Consider the following 17,947-nt stretch of genomic DNA (forward strand, 5'->3'; position numbering starts at 1 on the left):
GGGTTCAGCTGAATTGATTTTTTTTTTGGTTGTTTTCATTTTGTTTTCAGTCCTTTTGTCTCCGAGGTGCCCTGCACTTACCTTCCTGCTCCTTCTGCTTTGCTCTGAGGAGCCAGCATTGATGAGTGACCGGGACATGGCTGCTGCAAACTTTCCTTTGACACCAGGGCACTGGGATTAAACTTTCCCTCTGCCCCTGCACAGATTGCTCACCAGCTCCTCGGGTGCCTGTTGCATTGTGTGCATGTTTATGAGAGCTCTGCCCCCCTGACTTCTCCAGCCTGCAGAGACAAGGGTGCACAGCTTGTCTGGAGGAAGAAGGGACTTGGGATGAAAGCAGCCTTCTGCTCCAGACAGCAGCCCTGTGGAGCTTGGCTTTGCTCTTTCAGTGCAGTCTGAGGCTTCTCTGCACTCTGGGGATGGAAGGAAAGGGAAATGGGGCACATTCATTGCCAGTTCTGCTTAGTTTTACCTAAGAAGAAATGCAGGCACAGGTTGCTTTGCTGGGACCTTAATGCAGGGGCAAACTTCCACTAAATGCTTTGTAGGCAGAAAGGGTAAATTTAGGGGAGTTTTGAACAATGGCAAAAGGCTCTGTAAAATATCACTCTGGCCAGGAAGGCTGGTTCCTTAGTGACTGGTGTCACTCCTAAGTGGCAATTTCCAGATGTGCCCTACAGTGTTAGTTCAAGGGTCAAATTACTTATTACATGTTCCTCAAATGGTAACACACTCCTGGTGTCTGTGCTCTGACGTGGAGGTTATGCCTTTGGTCTTTGCTGCTGCTAAATGTAAAAGGTAATTGGAGATGGATGAATAATAATTAATTTGTTTTTTTTTTTTCCTAATGCCACAGGTTTAAAGAGTGCTTTATTATAAATGTTGTGCTTTAAAATTTTTCATATTTTCCCTTTCTCTTTTTTTTTTTTTGTTTCTCTATTTTTTGTCACTTTATCACTGATGGGAAAAAATTGTGGTGAGGAAGAGAAAGAACAAAGAAAGGCAAAGATCTGTGGTCAGTTAAAAGGAGGGGAAAGGAGAAGCCTGCAGGTCTCCTTATGTGAAATTTCATTTGAAATTATAAAAGTTTACTTCAAAATTTTCGGCCAGTGTGTAGGCAAAACATTAAAAAGATGGAAGTGCTTTATATTATTGGCACAAGCCAAATCTTTGGGTGGCTACAGAACAGGTGTGACACAGACAATGAAAACGGGGCAAGTCCTGGTTCACCACGGCCTCCACCTACCCAAAAGGAGCATCCCTGAGAGTTTTCAGTTTTAGTAGTGATTAAAGTTTGACTGCTGTGGTGATTTTAGTGCAGCACTGATCAGCTTCATGTCCTGTTCCCTTAGAAACACTTGTGCTCAGTGTCATAACAGCAAAGGGACAACAGGAGGGTTCCTGATTCCCAGGTTCAGGAGAAGCCATTCAGCCTCAGTGAGCTTCACCTGCCTCCCATCACATGGGACACGATGTGTCAGAGAGCCAAGAGCAGAACTGGACAGTGCTGTGACCCAGGTGCCATCTTCCAAAGCTGGGTGTGTTGCTCATTCCTGGGGAGAAGCAGGGAACAGAGCTGGAAACCTGTTGGAACTGCACCCCTAATTCCCTGCAGGGGGGTTGCCTGCCCCGGGGACAGCGGATCACTGGGGTCTCAGTTTGCCCAGAGTGTTCTCTGGCTCCTCTTCCTTCTGAAGTCTGACTCCTCCAAGCAGCAAGAGGGGCTGCTTATTAAGGTTAAGTTTGCCTTTAAGACCTTAAAATTCAATCTGACTGATCGAGGTAGAAAGTCAGACAGCCCTCGCCCCTGGCAACAGGTGAACTCTGATTTTTCTCCCTGGCAATGCTCCTGATGGCCAAGGATGTGAGGGAAACAGCACCTTGACACCAGCTGCTGTGGTCACAGTGCTGCCAGAGCTTAAACCCATCCTTGCAAAGTGCTTGGGGAGAGCTTCTGTCTGGAGCTTGCTGGCACTTGAGATTTCATTTGCATCTGAGGCAGACTGTGAATGTAGAGTGCATCAGAACATTTCCACAGCAATTCTTATTCTGGGATGAGAGCATCTTATGCCTTCTTAGTTTAATATGCTTCAAAGTTGATTTTGCAATAAGACTGTCTCCAAACAGAATTCTTTAGGAAATAGAGGGGTTTTTCAGCTGCTTCTTCCTAAAACAGCAACAACAAACCCCCTCAATCCTTGGAGGCCTCCTGAAATTTATTTCCCTCTGACCTTTCTCCCTCATGCTCCTCAGATGGAAACATGTACTTTTATACCCTCCTGGAGAATTTCACTTCTTCACAAGGAGAGATGCTTGTGGTGGTCCTACTCATGTGAGGAAATGTTGCTGATTATTCCCTTTCCAGTGCTAATTACCATCACCTTTAGGATCGGCAATGCATCTTCATTTTCACAGCAAAATTTTCCCTGGAGTGGAGGTAGGGGCTTATGCCACATCCTGTTGCTTAACAGCCAGGAGCACACCTCCCCTGACAGAGAGTGACCCTAATTTATTTCTGTGGAGCTTATTCTTGCCTGGATGCCATGCAGTGTAAATGAAACAACAGATCCATCTCCAGTGATGAGGGGCAGAGCTTTTGCAATTTCTTTCTTCATGTAGAGGCATGGTCATTTTATTTTTTATTCTTCTATAAGACAAAAAAAAAAAAATAAACCACAGGGAAGAAAGCTTTTTCCTGCTGGAGTCTAGTGCAAGCAGCTATCCAACAAGTCCCCTCCAGTACCACTGAAAGCAGCTTGCAGATACACAACTTTCATCTCTGAGTCGAGGGGAGGAAGCTCAGATGCAGCCAGCATTTTCTTGGCCATCAGATCTTCCCTGAGGATAAGGTTTTTGTTTAATAAATCACTCCTTTTTTTTTCTTTTCTTTTTCTTTTCCCCAGAAATATTTCAGGTGCTACATACAGTCCCTGCTTTATTTGCCTGTCCAAACTGAAGCTACAGACTTTGCTGTGCAAATGGACTTCCCTGTTCCAGCTCAGTTTTAACTGTCCTTAGCACTGATTAGAGCAGCACAGCCTCTACCACCGTGATACCCCCTGTATGGAGGAGGTGCACAGAGATCTGCTTCAGTCTGGCTTTGCTCATGAGGTACTTTTGGATGGCTTTGAGGGGCAAACCCAGAGCAGGCAGGAAGCTCCCACTGGCTCCAGGGGACAGGCGGCCACCTCTGAGGAAGATGATGCCACTCTTGCCTTCCTCATGCCCAGAAGGAGAGTGTAAAAGAGCTGTTCAGTAACAGGATTCTCTCTCTCTCTGATTCTGGTTGTCCATTTTAGAGCTGCTGCCTTGCTGGTGACACCAGTGCCTGCAGACTGTGTGCCCTGCTCTGCCCCTGGAGCCCCGCAGGTGCCTCTGCCTCACTGGGAAGGGGAGAAACTGCCTTGTGCCTTTTCAGTCAGTCTGAAGGGAAGGACAGGAAAATCCTATAACAGTGAAGCAGTAAAACCTGCAAACCCAGTAAAGTGGAAATCAATGAAGCAGCCAAAAGGTGCCATTACAGCAGGCTTAGTGTAAGTTCTCGTGTGTCTGGAGTTACAGAGTGATCTCGTTGTTTGTGCCCACAGGGGAAATGAGGGAAATGGCTGTGCAGGTTCCTGCCAGGCCAAGCTGCCACTGTTTGGGTCTGGGGAGTGTGTGGGTGTGCCACACATGAATGGCAAGGCCACATCTCCAGCAGAAGTGAACAGCTGGGGTTCAGTCCTGAGGAGGGGACACCTCAGCTCTATTCTTTAGCTGGGTGGATTAAAGTTCTGGGCTGAAGCCCAAGAAAGAGCTCCTTTCCCACGTTCCAATTTCCTTCTGAGTCCTGTACCTGTGTCCTCTGGAGATCCAGAGCATGAGGGCACCACATCACCCATGGGGGCACCAGTGTGCTCCTGCTCCTTCCCAGCAATTTGTGCTCCACTTCCATCCCAGCAGTGGTGGCACCAGGAGTCTGCCTGGCTGAAGAGCCCACATGTGATGTGGCCAGTAGCAAATGCCCACAGGTTGTTGAAGATAAAGGCAAATTAAAAGAGATACCCCAATACTCTCCCAACCCCCTAGAGCTGAAGGGAACTTGGTGTGAATGAGGGATGCTCTGGTCTGTGTGGGTGCCTGCCTGACTCAAGCCTGTTGCCTCTGGGTCTTTGCTTGGCTGAGCAGCCTGTTTGCAGATGCTGGAAACCCTTTTTAGAATGTGTTTAAAAATACATATTTTTCATTTCTTCCCTCACATTATTTATGCAATGCCCTTTCCCTTTTTCACTGTGTATTAGATTTTCATATGTAAATGTATTCTCTGTCTGCCTCCAGAGAAATCCACCTTTTGCCTTCTCAGCTTACAGCACATTCTTTGCTTGGGCTAATCTATCCATCTTGAGGTTTCTGCAGTTCTTGTTGTGACCACAGTTAATTCTGTAAGAGCTCAGAGTAGCTGCTGCTTTGTTCACTGGACCTGCAGAGCAGCACTCTGTGACAGACCCAGGGGAAAAACTGGGTAAAACTGGGTAAAACTAGTCCAGCCTCTGCTCCCAGTGCCCACCTTTGTTCAACCAAGAACACTGAAATCCCAAATGTCCCTGATTCCCAAAGAAAGGCACCTGCTGCCAGGTTATGAAAAGGCAGTTCTGGCCATATAGGAAATGCTCTGAGTCTGGGGAGACAATTCAACAAAAGGCTTGAAAGGAGAAGGTTCATTCTCTTTGGCTATTCCTGGCAACTTTTAGTGGTTTCCCAAGTAGAATTAAGTCTGCTTAGTCCTCCTTGTGTCCATCAAAGTTTATTTTTATCACTTTTATAGCTCTGCTGGGAACCTTTTCCCCAGTGCAGGTAACTCTGGAAAATTTACACATGTGGTGCAGTCTTCTTGCCAGCCCTGGAAAGGTTTCTGACCTCCACATCTGCAGTTGTCATGATGGGGAGGAAAGCAGTCACTTTCCAGGCTCTGGGGAGCTCAGCCTGCTCCTGGGTGCAGCAGCAACCCTCCAGTAATGATGCAGTTTCTCTATTTCCCCTGCAAGACCCTTACAGCTCTAAATAGCAAACTGGAGAATGAAGTGATTTTCTGTTTCTGTTTTTTCCACCTCCTTGCTGGCGCTGTGTGAGCTGTTGGTGGACAGCTGAAACTCCCCTTCAGGGCCATGGTGAAAAGTCTGGAGTTTGTGAGTTGATAAGGACAGCAGGAAACAGTGCCTGAGTTAATTCTGCCAGGGTACATGCCTGCTCGACTCTGGCTCATGCATTCTGGATTTTACTCCCCTTTTGTTTACTTTTCCCCTCTTTGCAATCAAGCCTCTATTCTGGTTTGTCTCTTGTCTTGCACATCAGGGGAGGTGGAATCTTCAGCATATTTCTGTTCAACTCTAGCTGTATTTAACATTAGTTAATTCTGTAAAAATTGAGGGCTATAATGCAGTGAATATTTTTTGAGCTGACTGGGGGACTCACACTCATGGGAGGGACATACTTTGAATAATAATGACCAAGCACATCATATTCTGAGGTAACATCTTGAGAATGATTCTGATAAACCCCAAGTAATTCATTAATGAAACAAGATCATCTGATCCTTGCAGGGCTTCTCCAGGAACCCTTCTGTTTTTCCCCAGGAGGAAAAGGAGCATTATCCAGGGGGTATTGGTAGGCTCATTTTGATGCAAAGAGAACTCCAAGCTCCTTACAGCATATTAAGAAAATTAAAGAAAGGAAAGCCAGCCAAGGAAGCCACCCACTCAGTCTGTGCTGTGCACTGAATTTAGGAACCCTTCAGGCAATCCTGAAGCAGGAGCTGTGTGCTGCTGCCAATACCTCCTCTCTTTGTCAGCCTGACAGGTTCTTTCAAGTCACAGGTCTTTGCTGTTGCATCAGTTCTGCTGGAGAGCTGCACAACTGGCCCTGGGCCTGGGGAGATTAGTTTGTGGTTAAGCAAGCAACATCAGCCATCAGGGTAATTAAGGGGCTGAGATATGAGTTCACCTCTGTGCAGGGCAGACAGTCTGCTTCCCTCTGTGCAGGTTTGCACTTTTTACCAGACAAATCCAGCCCTGGCCTCAATCTGCTCTCCTAAATTAAACTCCTTTGAAGCTTGTGGGTATCCCATTGCTGCAAGGAGCAGGAAAGGTAGAGACCATGAAATGGGGGGGGGGATTAACCTGGTGTTCCACCTGGGCTGCTGGTGCTGCTGGAGAGAGCAGGAGTGCCCTGCACTCAGAGCTGCAGTGGAATGATGGAAATGGTGCCACCAACACCCCACTGCTGCTCTGATCAAGTGTTCAAGCACCCACTCTAGTGGGTTTTTCCTCATTCCCTGTCTTTTCCTAAAGTCTGAAAAGATGCACAATCCAATTCAGTGGCATCCAAATGAGTCCTGAGGCCATAAATTGCTGCATCCAACAAGTAAGAGAAAGGGTCCAAGTGTTTGGTTCCTTGGGGTTTCCAGCTGTTAAAAAAGCATCAGAGCAAGTCTTAAGGCATGTTAGAAGACAGTTTTATCAGAACAAGATTACATGAATGTATGTCCTAATAATTACATGAATTGTATGACCTAGGGCATCTTTTGTAACAAGATCATTTGTGTGGTCTCATCATTTACTCAAGCCTGTTTAGTAATATCTTTTTTTTTTTTTTTTTTAGCTTTTCAGACAGGATCAGGCTTTGGGTAGCATAAAGTACCTAGAGAATTTTAAAGTAGGAACAAGACTTGTCCTCACAAAATGCTAAATTGTCTTTTCTGTTTTTGGCTGACAGTTTTAACAGGCAAAATTAAATGCCATGTTTTACCTTCTCCAGGTAATCTGTGAGGTTCTGAGAACCAGCTATAGTTTGTGGAACATTTCTGAGCTTCTTTCTGTGCTTGCTTGTTTGGAAGAAGAGAAAAGAGCAGAAGTGAGAGCACTCAGGGCTGCAATTTTGAACTGACCAGCAACACTGGTTGTCTCTGTCACCAAAAGTCCTCCCATCTTGACCCCTACAGGGCTGATTTTCAGAAAGTGCTTATCTTTGGGGAAGAGTGGGCTGGGGATGGACTGTCAGTGGCTCAGATCTCACTAGTTACAGCTGAGTAAGAGCAGAAAAGTTTCAGAATTTTACTCAACACCTAGCATTTTGTGGCCACTTGCCATGTTTCCATCTACAGTCAGCTCCAGTGAGCTTTCATGAGTTTGTTTGGAAAATCCATCTGCTGGTTTTGGCCCCAGAGATGCCAGTTTTGCTGCCCTGCAAATCTGGCCATTGCTATCTCAAGTTGAACACACTAAGATAGCAGACTCTGGTAGCAACTTGCCAAAAATCAGCAGTGCTAGAGACTAAGATCTGGCATTCTGGCTCCTGGTCCCACATCCCAGTCACTGGGAATGCCAACTTTAATTATGTTTTACTGGCAATGTATATCTATATCTTTTCAGCACTGAATTGGGATGTTGTGCTCCAGCCAAGCACCAGCAGCCACATATCCTTCAAAGCAGATGTGAATCTTTTTATGAGGAAAGAGCAACAGCTCATAAAAATACATAGGAAATCCCAAACACTCATCACTTAGCCACTTTCTACACTGAACTGATTGTACTTGCAGACTGCTGATTTGTGACTGACTATTCCAGTCACATCCATTTCACTGTGTATTCTCCCTGTTTGAAATGCATCTGGAGTGTCAGGGTCTGGAGCTCTTTGGTGTTCTGAGGCCTTGTTTGCATGGTCTAAATGTAGAAGTCTCTCAAAACCAGCAGGACAGTGCACACGAAAGGCAGTGGTGTAAATGTGCCTCCTTTATGTGGAATATCCATGATAAATGTAAAGGTTTCCATCTCAGTCACTCCTGTCCAGTCAGCAGACACATTAAAATGGCAAATAAGTTCTACCTTCTGGTATCCTATGGTCCATTTCCTTACCCAGGAGTCCCAGAATGTTTTATTATGGCACAATTTTCCCAAATCTTCTCTGAAGTTGCAATCTGAATAGATGCCAAATGTCAGTTGAGGCTGTGGTGGCAGAAATGTCTCCTGTATCCTGACAATGATGTGAGAAGGGTATTTATGATGTGTAATTCTGGAAAGCAGGTGAAATGTTTGGGTACCAGGATGGTCAGAGTCATCTCATCCCAGAGCTGTGATGCAGTAGCACAACGAGCACTCACTGTCCCCACACCCTGGCATCTGCTGGTGTCTTTGGAGAGGGCTGTCACACACTTGTGGCCCTCCACCAGAGACTTCAGTCCTCTCAGTCAGATCATTGCATGCAAAAGAAGTTATCTGGAAAGCCTGGAGGGGTGGAGGTGCTGGCTGGGATGCCCTGACTTGGGTCAGCCACTGACAGAGCAGTTTCCCTCTCATACTGGCAGAACCCAGCTGGGAGGTTCCAGACTGCTGCTCCCCTTGCCACCCATGGATCTGTGCTCCAGCCACACCAAATTCCAGAATAATGATTTGTGAAACCCTGGGCTAACCGGAGAAGGGAGGGAGGGAATGGTCAGGAATGATGGGTTTTTAAAATCTTCTTTAAATCAATTACTGTCTGTGCTTACCATGCACATTAAAATTGGAGAAAATCCACAGTGCCTCGCTCTGCCATTTGAAGCATTTGTTGCCAGTCAGTCTCAACTCCTTTGCAGGCAGCCCCTGCAGCAGAAGCGTGGTTTTCTCTGGAGCTGACATTAGCACTGTTCCACTAGGTTGGCAAAATGCAGTGAGGACTGTGTTCCCTGGGAGACTGGCTGTTTTCCATTTATTTCACTGCTCTGGAAACAGGCCTAGCTGTAATGGCCTAACATATCTTAGAACAGGAAAATTACTAATTCAAGTCAGTGAGCATATTTTCATTTTAAAAGAGTAACAAATTAAATAAACTCCCTGCATTTTGCATTTGAGACCTCAGTGTTTCATCTGCTGTAATCTAATTCACCCATTCATTTCCTGCACATTCATTTTATCCCATTATTTGAGATTTCCTTTGCTTTTAATCCTGTGTTTTGAAGAGACCAAGAGTTACAGCAGAGAATAGATGAGAGACTAAACGGTAAATAAAAGAACAAACATGCCATAATATAGCTTGATGTGTTTCTAATCAATCTGCTTATTGCAGCTGGATCCTTAGTTAGGTGGGCAACTTTTCTGTCTCAGGTTGATTAAAACTTCTTTTAAAATAGGTGAAGTGGGGCTCTGTGCACAGTGCACCAGTACTAACTGTTGGTTTGGCTTTTAGGGTTTTTTTTTACAATAGTAATTATAATTGCAGGTTTAAAAAAAAAAACTGGAATAAACATGGGAACCTACAGACTTTTTCTGGGATGCTTTTAACCAACCAAACTCATGCAGCAAGATCTTACTTAGCACTGAAATATTTACCTGTCTAGCTGGGGACAAATTGCTGTGTGATCAAAAGGTTTGATACTCCAAGAGAATCAATGAACTCTTTTCCTTCAGAAATAATGCAACCAGGGATGTCCTTCCTAGAGCTGTCTCACCTGCCTTGGCTGGCTCTGATGTGTTTTGCCATGGGCAATTGTTTATTTGTTGTCTCCCTTGAGACCTTTCTGTCCACAGGAACCACTGGGGAAATTGTTCACTTCTCTGCCTTTTCAAAAACCTCGATTGGTTTTCATCATGTGCCACCCTCAGGCCTGTGCAGGTCCCCTCTGAGCCTTTCCTGGGGGAAGTCTAAATGAAGCCTGAACATCAGCAGAGAAAGCAGGAGGAGAGTCTGACCTGAAAAGTGGGGTCTGAGGGAGGCTCACTCAGGTGTTGTGCCAGGTGCTGCATCCCTGTGAGAGCAAGCACCCCTGCCCTCCCTTGCCTTGCTCCTGGGTGTGCTGAGGATGGCCAGAGAGGGGCTCAGGGAAAACAGACACTGCTCTGGATCTTGGCAGTCTCAGTTCCAGAAACTACTGAGAGAGAGGCATATGCATGCAGATGTACACCAGTTTGGGCATGTGAAAACTGGTGACATAATTCAGACATCAAATTTCTCTTCATCTTACACCATAAGCAGGTGCCTGTTTTAGTTTTGTAGTGCTTCTTCACCACCCATATTAGCTTTTGTAATTTTGATGAAATAAACCTTGTTTTTGTCCCATGGATTCCAAAGGGACTTTTGGAAAGATAAAACAACCTATGAATAAACCATTCAAAATCTATAGATTCTTTCTGGATGGATGTCAGCATCACCATTCTTCACCCCTTCCCCTGCCCAAGAACCAAGTTTCTAAAAAAGGGTGAAGTACTCCAAACAAAACAGGTTGGAGTTTGTCAATGTGTTTTTCCACATGAGGAGGAGGAGCAGAACTGTAAGAAGGGGCAGAGTCAGCATCTGTGATGATCTTGTGCATATGGACCCCTCTGTGATGATCTTTGGGAGGAATAATTTTGGTGACAGCATGATGTGAGATCATGTCAGTAACCTCACTATGAGTCAGCTCTGCTCATTTCTCACCCTGCACATGCTTTTATTTTTGTTCTTGTGTTGTGCTGGATATTGAAGCACTTCAGCCTAAGGCATTTTTGGACAATTTCTGCCTGTTGGGCTCTGGGGGGGCTGCACTGAAGGAGCAGCTCTGTGTTCTCTGGAGCCCACCCTGGCACAGCATTGCTGTGACCTGTGCTGGGCAGGGTTCAGTGGGAGTGTGACACCTTTCCCACCATGCTGGGGTGGAGAAGAGGCTCCATCTGTCTTCTTCATGTTTTGTTTCTTTGTTTTGGTTGTTTGGATTTTTTTCCTGCAGTGCCATAAAACAGGGCAAAGGCTGGACAGATGAGGGCCCTGTTGCTGAAGGAAAAACACTTCTCAGGCAAATGGTGGTGCAGTGGTGGCTTGCTGTCATTTATTCTGTGTACTGTACTTGTATTTTGGAGACAGAATATTGTAGCTGCTTGGCCATTATCACCTGGGGTTTTTGATTTTTTTTTTCCACTATCACACTAAAAACCCTCTCCAAAAAGCCCAACCCCATATTTTTGCTTTCTAACTCTCCACTGAAACATAACTATAGTGTCATTCCCATGGGATTTAGTCTCCTTTAACAGTGTATTTCAACAATTTCATATCAGCATAAGCATTTGGGACTCCTTTACATTTATTTTCCAGTGAATAGATCCTATGGCTGTTAGAGCCCAATTGTCACATTCTCTTTAACCTGCAGGCTGTGGTGAGCTGACTGAAGGGTACCAGCAGCCACTCAGCATTAGGAAATGGGTCTGAAAACATAAATCACTTCTTTCTTGGCATATACTAGATACAGTGCAGGGTATGTTTGCATTAGCAGTTGCCATATTGCATTAGGATCTGTGCTGATTAGATTTTCACTAATAGGAGCAGGGCAAATGTATTACATAGTTGCACAATTAAATATATTGTCAGACTGAGGGTGAAAGGATGGAGTAATGGAAAAAGCAGGGGATGAGGCTGGCTTTTCTTTGGAAGGAGCAAATGTGGAGAGGTCATGTTAGAGCCAGCAGGAAGTTTAAACAGAGTTTAAGGAGGTTGGTTGAGGAAATGTCTTGACAGAACAGTGGAAATGACATTTTATGGAGGAGTGAATGATTAAGTTGCTTGAGAAGAACCAGCAGATACTTTGGGCTGGGCAGAAAGATGCCACAGGAGCAGATGAGAGGTGCTGAGCTGCAGAAGACAGGAGAAATTTGAAAAAATGCACTCAGCTTTGAGAAAGAACAATGATAAGGATGTGACTCAGAGTAGAAGGGGCTTGGTTCAGATTTAGTGCAGTTTCAGTTAAACTGGGTTTACCAAGAAATCAGTTTTTTAACAGTCTGACATTTTTAAGTCAGTGTGGCTGTGTCTCTAATGCTTGCAGTTGTGATTATTGTTTTCCCTTTTCTTTGTTTTCAGTTCTTTATTCCCTTTTGCTTGCAACTTTGAAAATCTCCTTGAAGTTGATGTAAAGACTTTGGTGGATTTTTAGTGGACTATGAATAAGCCTCTTCCTGTGTCATGGCTGAATGCTGATTTCTGAGCTGTTCTGGTTCCAGGCAGCATCTATAATTGCACATAACTATTTGAAATATAAAGATTTTAATTGCTTTCCAGAAAGCTTGAGAGGAAAATAATCCATATTGTTTTGCTTCTTCTAATTGGAGAACTATTCCACACTGTAATGTGCCTCGGTGGGCCCATTCCATCACATTCTCTACTTCATTTTGAAGTCTCTTCAAGAGTTAATACTTCATTATTTGGCTATTTTCCTTGATCTTCAGCCACAGAGGTTTGTGTTTTTAAATAATGCTTGTCTTATTTTTCATAGCTGATGTGACTGGTTCAGATTGGATTATTTCCTTTGACCCAAACTGGGGCTACAGTTCGAAGATCCAACCAATCTGTGGGCAGCCCTTTTTTTTCTTTAATAGCAGACTAATTGGCAGACCAATTAATCTGCTCATCTGTGAAAAGAAAATTTATGGCAATAAGTAGTTCTATTTCCAGAAGTCATTCTCTAAAGTAACATTACAGTGGCCTTGTTTACTTCATGCCCTGCAACACGATCCAGTGCTTCAACAGTACCACAGGTCAATTAGTGGACAATTTAAGCAATTATTAGCCACTAACAAGGGTGACTGGCATCATTACCCTTCCTGTTTACCAGCAAACTGTTATTTTAATACAAAGATCAACAAATAAATTAGGGCATCTGTTGTATTGCCATGTCTGCCTTGAAGTAAATGATATTAAATGGGCTTTGGTTGCTGCCAAATTCTTAACCCTGGCCTAATGAGATACACTGATATGTCTCTTGCTGATTACAGGAGCTGTAAAATTTAGTTTGTATTGATTTATTAACAGGAGGACCAAGTTCTTGGCAATGGTATTTTTTAATACTCTGATATCTGTCTTTTTATTTTAAATATTCTTGAGCTGGACTATTTCAGGCAGTCCAGAATTATTGGGTTCCTCTGAAAGGCAAAGCTATTTACTAGTTGTACTGATTATTTGGATACTTACAATAATTTTAGGGTGAGGTTTGTATATGTAAATGTATGCTTTTGTCTCATGCTTTTTTCATGCTCCTTAGAACTGCCTCTACTTCCAGGTTAGAATTCTGAGAGTTATTTTTAACTCTTCCTTGGTGTTTTTGCAATGGGGTAAGGCTTCTTCAGGCTTAACTGACTATCTGCTAAGTAAAAAAATCAAGTAAATCTCCTTTTGATGGGAAACTTGGCTGCAGCAGCCCGAGCAGATTGGGGTGCCTGGGGAGATGCTGGGGCATGTTTGACACTGAGCTCTCGGTGCCCAGGATCCTTTAGCTGGGTGCAGCAGTGAATCAGGCACAGCAGACCCTCACCCACTGCATGTTTGTGTGCAGCCTTCCACACCACTGCATGTTCTTTCTTGGGGAAAAGTAATTGCCTGCTGAAGCTGAGAACTGCAGCTTCCAGATGCCAAGATGCTCCTGCCAGACTCTGGGTGAGGCTGCATCAGTAACAGGGGGGGAACTGTCGGAACCCAGGACATTCCTCTGACTGCCCTGGAGGGCTCCAGACCCTGGCAGGGGCCTCAGAGACCCTGGCACGGGGTCAAAAACACCTGTGCCTTCCATGTTAACCCATGGAAACAATTACCAACTTTGTGCAAAGATGTACAAGCCACAAGAGTTTGAATAGAACGACAGTGAATTTATCACAGGGTGAAAATGTAGAATTTTGGGGGTTTTAGAATTAGGTTTAAGAGGCAAGATGGAGGAATCTGGGTGTGTCTTCTCCTTCTCCTTCTCCTCCTTCTCCTCCTTCTCCTCTTTCTCCTTCTCCTTCTCCTTCTCCTTCTCCTTCTCCTTCTCCTTCTCCTTCTCCTTCTCCTTCTCCTTCTCCTTCTCCTTCTCCTTCTCCTTCTCCTTCTCCTTCTCCTTCTCCTTCTCCTTCTCCTTCTCCTTCTCCTTCTCCTTCTCCTTCTCCTTCTCCTTCTCCTTCTCCTTCTCCTTCTCCTTCTCCTTCTCCTTCTCCTTCTCCTTCTCCCTCTCCCTCTCCCTCTCCCTCTCCCTCTCCCTCTCCCCCTCCCCCTCCATCTTCTGCTGTGATGGTGATACTTTTGGATTGGTTTAGAGTAGAGACAGACTGTCTAACATAGGTGATAGGTATTGGAAAATTATTGTAAACAAAGTACAAATAGTTTTTAGTGTAAAAACATAACACCATCCTGAGGGCGGCCAGTGTGCCGCGAACCGACCTGCCAGACAGACCTTGGAGAAAGAATGTTATAGATAAGAAAAAATAAACAGCCTTGGAAAGCAGAACTGATGCATCTCAGCTTCTTCTTCAGTCTCAGGGCTGGGAAAAAGAGACTTTCTAACACCTCAAGGTGACTTTCTGACACCTGAGGGTCATCTCAACACCAGAGACCTCGTCAGGGAACGAGCAGAGCCGGGACAAGCCGCTCCACTGGCACCGTGACAGCCACAGCAAAGCCCTGAGAGTCTGGGCTCTTGTGGCACCTCCTGAAAGAAAAGCAGACCTGTTGCCCCTGGGTTATTGCCTGTCCTCCCTGCTGCCTGAGGAGCTGTGGCAGGTGCCTGCCTGGTGTGCTGCCAGGGCCTTTGCTGAAGCAATGATCCACAATGCACATGATGAGATACTTGTGCTGATTTTATTTCCACTTGAAGGGTCACATTCAACCTGGGATAAAACTTGTTCTGGACACACTGATTTCTGAATAGTTAACTCCTCCAAGTGTTTCAGAAAACACAAGCTGATGTGATGTTTGAGTCTAGTTGAGTCAAGTTGCAAGCTCTTAAAAACTAAAACCAACACAGGGTCTTGAGAAACCAAGGACTAAGTGAGGGGTTGTTTCCCTTTAAGTGATTTTGAGCCCTCCAGGTGTGAGTACTGTGGATTATGTTTCAGATACTGCCAGGAAACAGTCAGAGCAGCAGTTAAACGTAGCTAAGCTTTTTGTGTTTGCATACAGTTAGGAAATCTGGTTATTCAGGATCCAACTGTGTCCCCGTCATTCCTCCGTGTTCTTGCTGCTGGATAATGAACAAAAGTCACAACACCAGCCAAAAAGCAGATCGATGTTCAGTTTCCTTCATTGAGAGGAGGTAATTGCAGGAACATTTCCTGAGAAATATAATTATGTATATGCTAATTTGCCTCAGAAATTCAGGTTTAGTTTCTTCTCGAGTGGAAGACCTGGTTACAGAAAGTTCCTCTCTCCTCTTCAGGATTAGTCACTGAGACATGAAAAAATTGCTGATGTTTAGAGTCAACTATACCTTGATCATCTCAGACATTTCAGAAGCCTCGTTTTTCTCCATATGCCTCAGAAAATTCGAATTTGTTCCAACAGCAGCCTAGATTCAGACTTTCTGGTATTTGAAATACAAAGTGGGCCTTAAGAAATTCTCTAAATGAAGGAGTCATGCAGAATGTGAGATTTTGGTCTCATCTTTAATGCATGTTTCAGCCAAGCTGTAAACAAGAGCGTTTAACCTGGCATGAACGTGGGGTTTAGGGGCTTTTTTTAATACTTTGATTGAATCACAAAAAGTCAGGTCTGAAGTCAGCTAGTTAGCCCAGGCCATCCCTTCTATGCTGAATTATTGCTTGTTATAGCTATTCCCTGAGGCTTTACCCTGTCCAGTGTTAAATGTTTCTGATGATGGGATTCCACTCTTACCCTGGAGAGACAATTCCACACTCTAATAGAGCTCACCATTACTGAAATTTTACTGATGAGCAGCCTTAATTTTTCTCTGCTTAATTTTATCCTGTTACTAGATGGTAGTGATTGATTTATTCTGGGGAAATTCAGTAAATGGTTCCTGCTTCACAGGATGGACCTTACAATAAATAGCAAATTGTCATGACCTATCTGTGGGTGTCCTGAGATTACACAGGAACTCAATTTATCTCAACATTAATTCCCTGGAAGCTATTTCTGTCAGTACCAGCTCAGTGGAGGGATGAGCAGGGAATTTAGCTGCCAGATTCCTTCTCCTGCCCCAGCACCAGGCAATGTTCAGTGGCTCCCCAAGCACCAGGCCAAGAGGAGGGAGCTCCTGCAGGCTCTGGTGCTGTGATGAGCCCAAAGGAAGGGCATCTAGGATCTGCTTCCCCATCACTTGCCTGGGTTCCACACTAAGGGAGCTGATGAGGTGGAGTTACTCCTGGTTTTTATGAGTGTAAAAGAAGTGAAGAATATGAACTCATAAATTCCAGTCCACCAGTGGCCCAATATCCCTGTGCCCAGTGCACATATTGTGCAACTCTCTCAATTTCTGTGAGGCATTTTACCCCTCTTCATACAAGCAGGTGATCTGAAATCTGTGCTCATACTCCGTGGGTAGGTCTGGGTGTATGCTGAAATGAATTTGAGATGGCTCATCTCAACAAATTGAGCTCACAAGGTGAGCATGAGGGGTATCTTCATTTCTCCTTTCTAGGTTTTTTTATTGTGGCTTAGCTGATGGGCAGTAACTTCTCCCCCTGTAGAAATCTGACCATGTTTGGTAATGCAGCCGTGGTGTTACTTGCATTATGAGGACAGACTCAGGTATTTCTCCTTGAAGTTCTTGCAGTTTTAAGCAGGTGGCAGGTGCTACATGATTGCAAGTGGTTTGTTCTGTTGGAAGCAGGAGCAGTGCCAGGAACCAGGAGGATTTATCATTCTAATTTTTTATATGTGAAATTTCAAGTAGATATCTGGAAATCATTTATGTCGCAGACACCCCTCTTCAAACTCCTTTTAAAATTTTTTTCTCAGGTATAATTGATTTCCTTGTGAGCCACCATCCAATTGCAAAAGTACTGAGAGACCACCTGGTGTTCAAGATTGCTCCCATGCTCAATCCTGATGGAGTTTACCTAGGAAATTACAGGTATGGTGTGGGGGATGAACCTGTGAATTGTTATATTTGCTTTATACACCTTGCACTGTTTTGTCATTGAGTCTTATATGGCTTGTTCCAATTAATTCCTCTTCAGCTGGAGATTCTCATCTGGCTTCCTGAAATTCCCACCTAGAAAAGGGGCAAATAGGGAATATGTTTGCTTCAGGAGATGGAGAGCAACTCCCCAAGACAGCAGGGTGTCTGCTCTACAGGCCTCCTCTAGGTGTGGGAGTTAATGTCAGCTTAGAGTTAGACCTTAGCTGTGTTTTATGAATTCACTCATTATGCTGCTCATCAGCTTCTATGTAAATGTGTCAGTCAATCACAGCTCCCTTAAACTACCCAGATCATCCATTAAAGTCACAGATTTCACTCTGTTATTGTACTGTAATAGATAGGGATACATGGAATGGAATAATCATTCCACCCTATGCTAATTTTGCTCCATTTTAGTATTTGAATTACTACTTCACCACCTCCTCTGCTGAGATCGTATTCAGATAATCTTTTGTTTCCCCTAAAATTGTTTGCTCTTAATGCATTTATTTACAAAATAAATGTGCTGCTGGAGGTGATAATGAAAAGCAGTTGATTAGTTGATGATTTGTTTGTGGGGGCAATTACATGTACCACACAGTTCTCTGGAGAAGCCCCTGAGAAATGAAATATACTGCATGTGGTTTTGCTTACGGTGTGAGGCTAAATAACACAATTCACTTTGTAGCCAGGCTACCTCGAGCTTTGATCTAATCAGGAGTTGCATTGCTAAGCAGAACAAGGCTGGGTTATTGTATGGGTGAGGAGACCACTGAGGAGGAAGATGGAAGGTGCAGAAAATGGGGCTGCTGGCAGCTCTTTGTTGAGGAAACAGCCTCAAGTTGTGCCAGGAGAGTTTTAGATTCAATATTAGGGGAAAAAAATCTTTACTGAAAAGGTGATCAGGCGTTGGAACAGGCTGCCCAAGGCAGTGGTGGAATCACAGTCCCTGGAAGTGATAAAAAAATGTGTGGGTGTGGTGCTTAGGGACGTGGATTAGCAGTGCTGGGTTAATGGCTGGGCTCATGGTTTTAGAGGTCTTTTCCAGCATTCATGATCCTGTGATCTGTGCTCCTTATCCCTCCT

General features: G+C 44.4%; 1 protein-coding gene across 1 annotated transcript in view; it reads left to right on the forward strand.

Annotated features, from left to right (window-relative positions):
- The window catches only part of AGBL4 (AGBL carboxypeptidase 4), an 870,267-nt gene that overhangs the window by 680,861 nt on the left and 171,459 nt on the right, over nt 1-17,947 (forward strand). Inside the window, exon 8 of the mRNA XM_059853862.1 lies at nt 16,699-16,813. Coding sequence (XP_059709845.1) covers nt 16,699-16,813 — 115 coding nt within the window. The remainder of the gene's footprint in view (nt 1-16,698; nt 16,814-17,947) is intronic.

The sequence above is a fragment of the Haemorhous mexicanus genome, chromosome 9 (assembly GCF_027477595.1).
Source record: "Haemorhous mexicanus isolate bHaeMex1 chromosome 9, bHaeMex1.pri, whole genome shotgun sequence".
NCBI lineage: Eukaryota > Metazoa > Chordata > Aves > Passeriformes > Fringillidae > Haemorhous > Haemorhous mexicanus.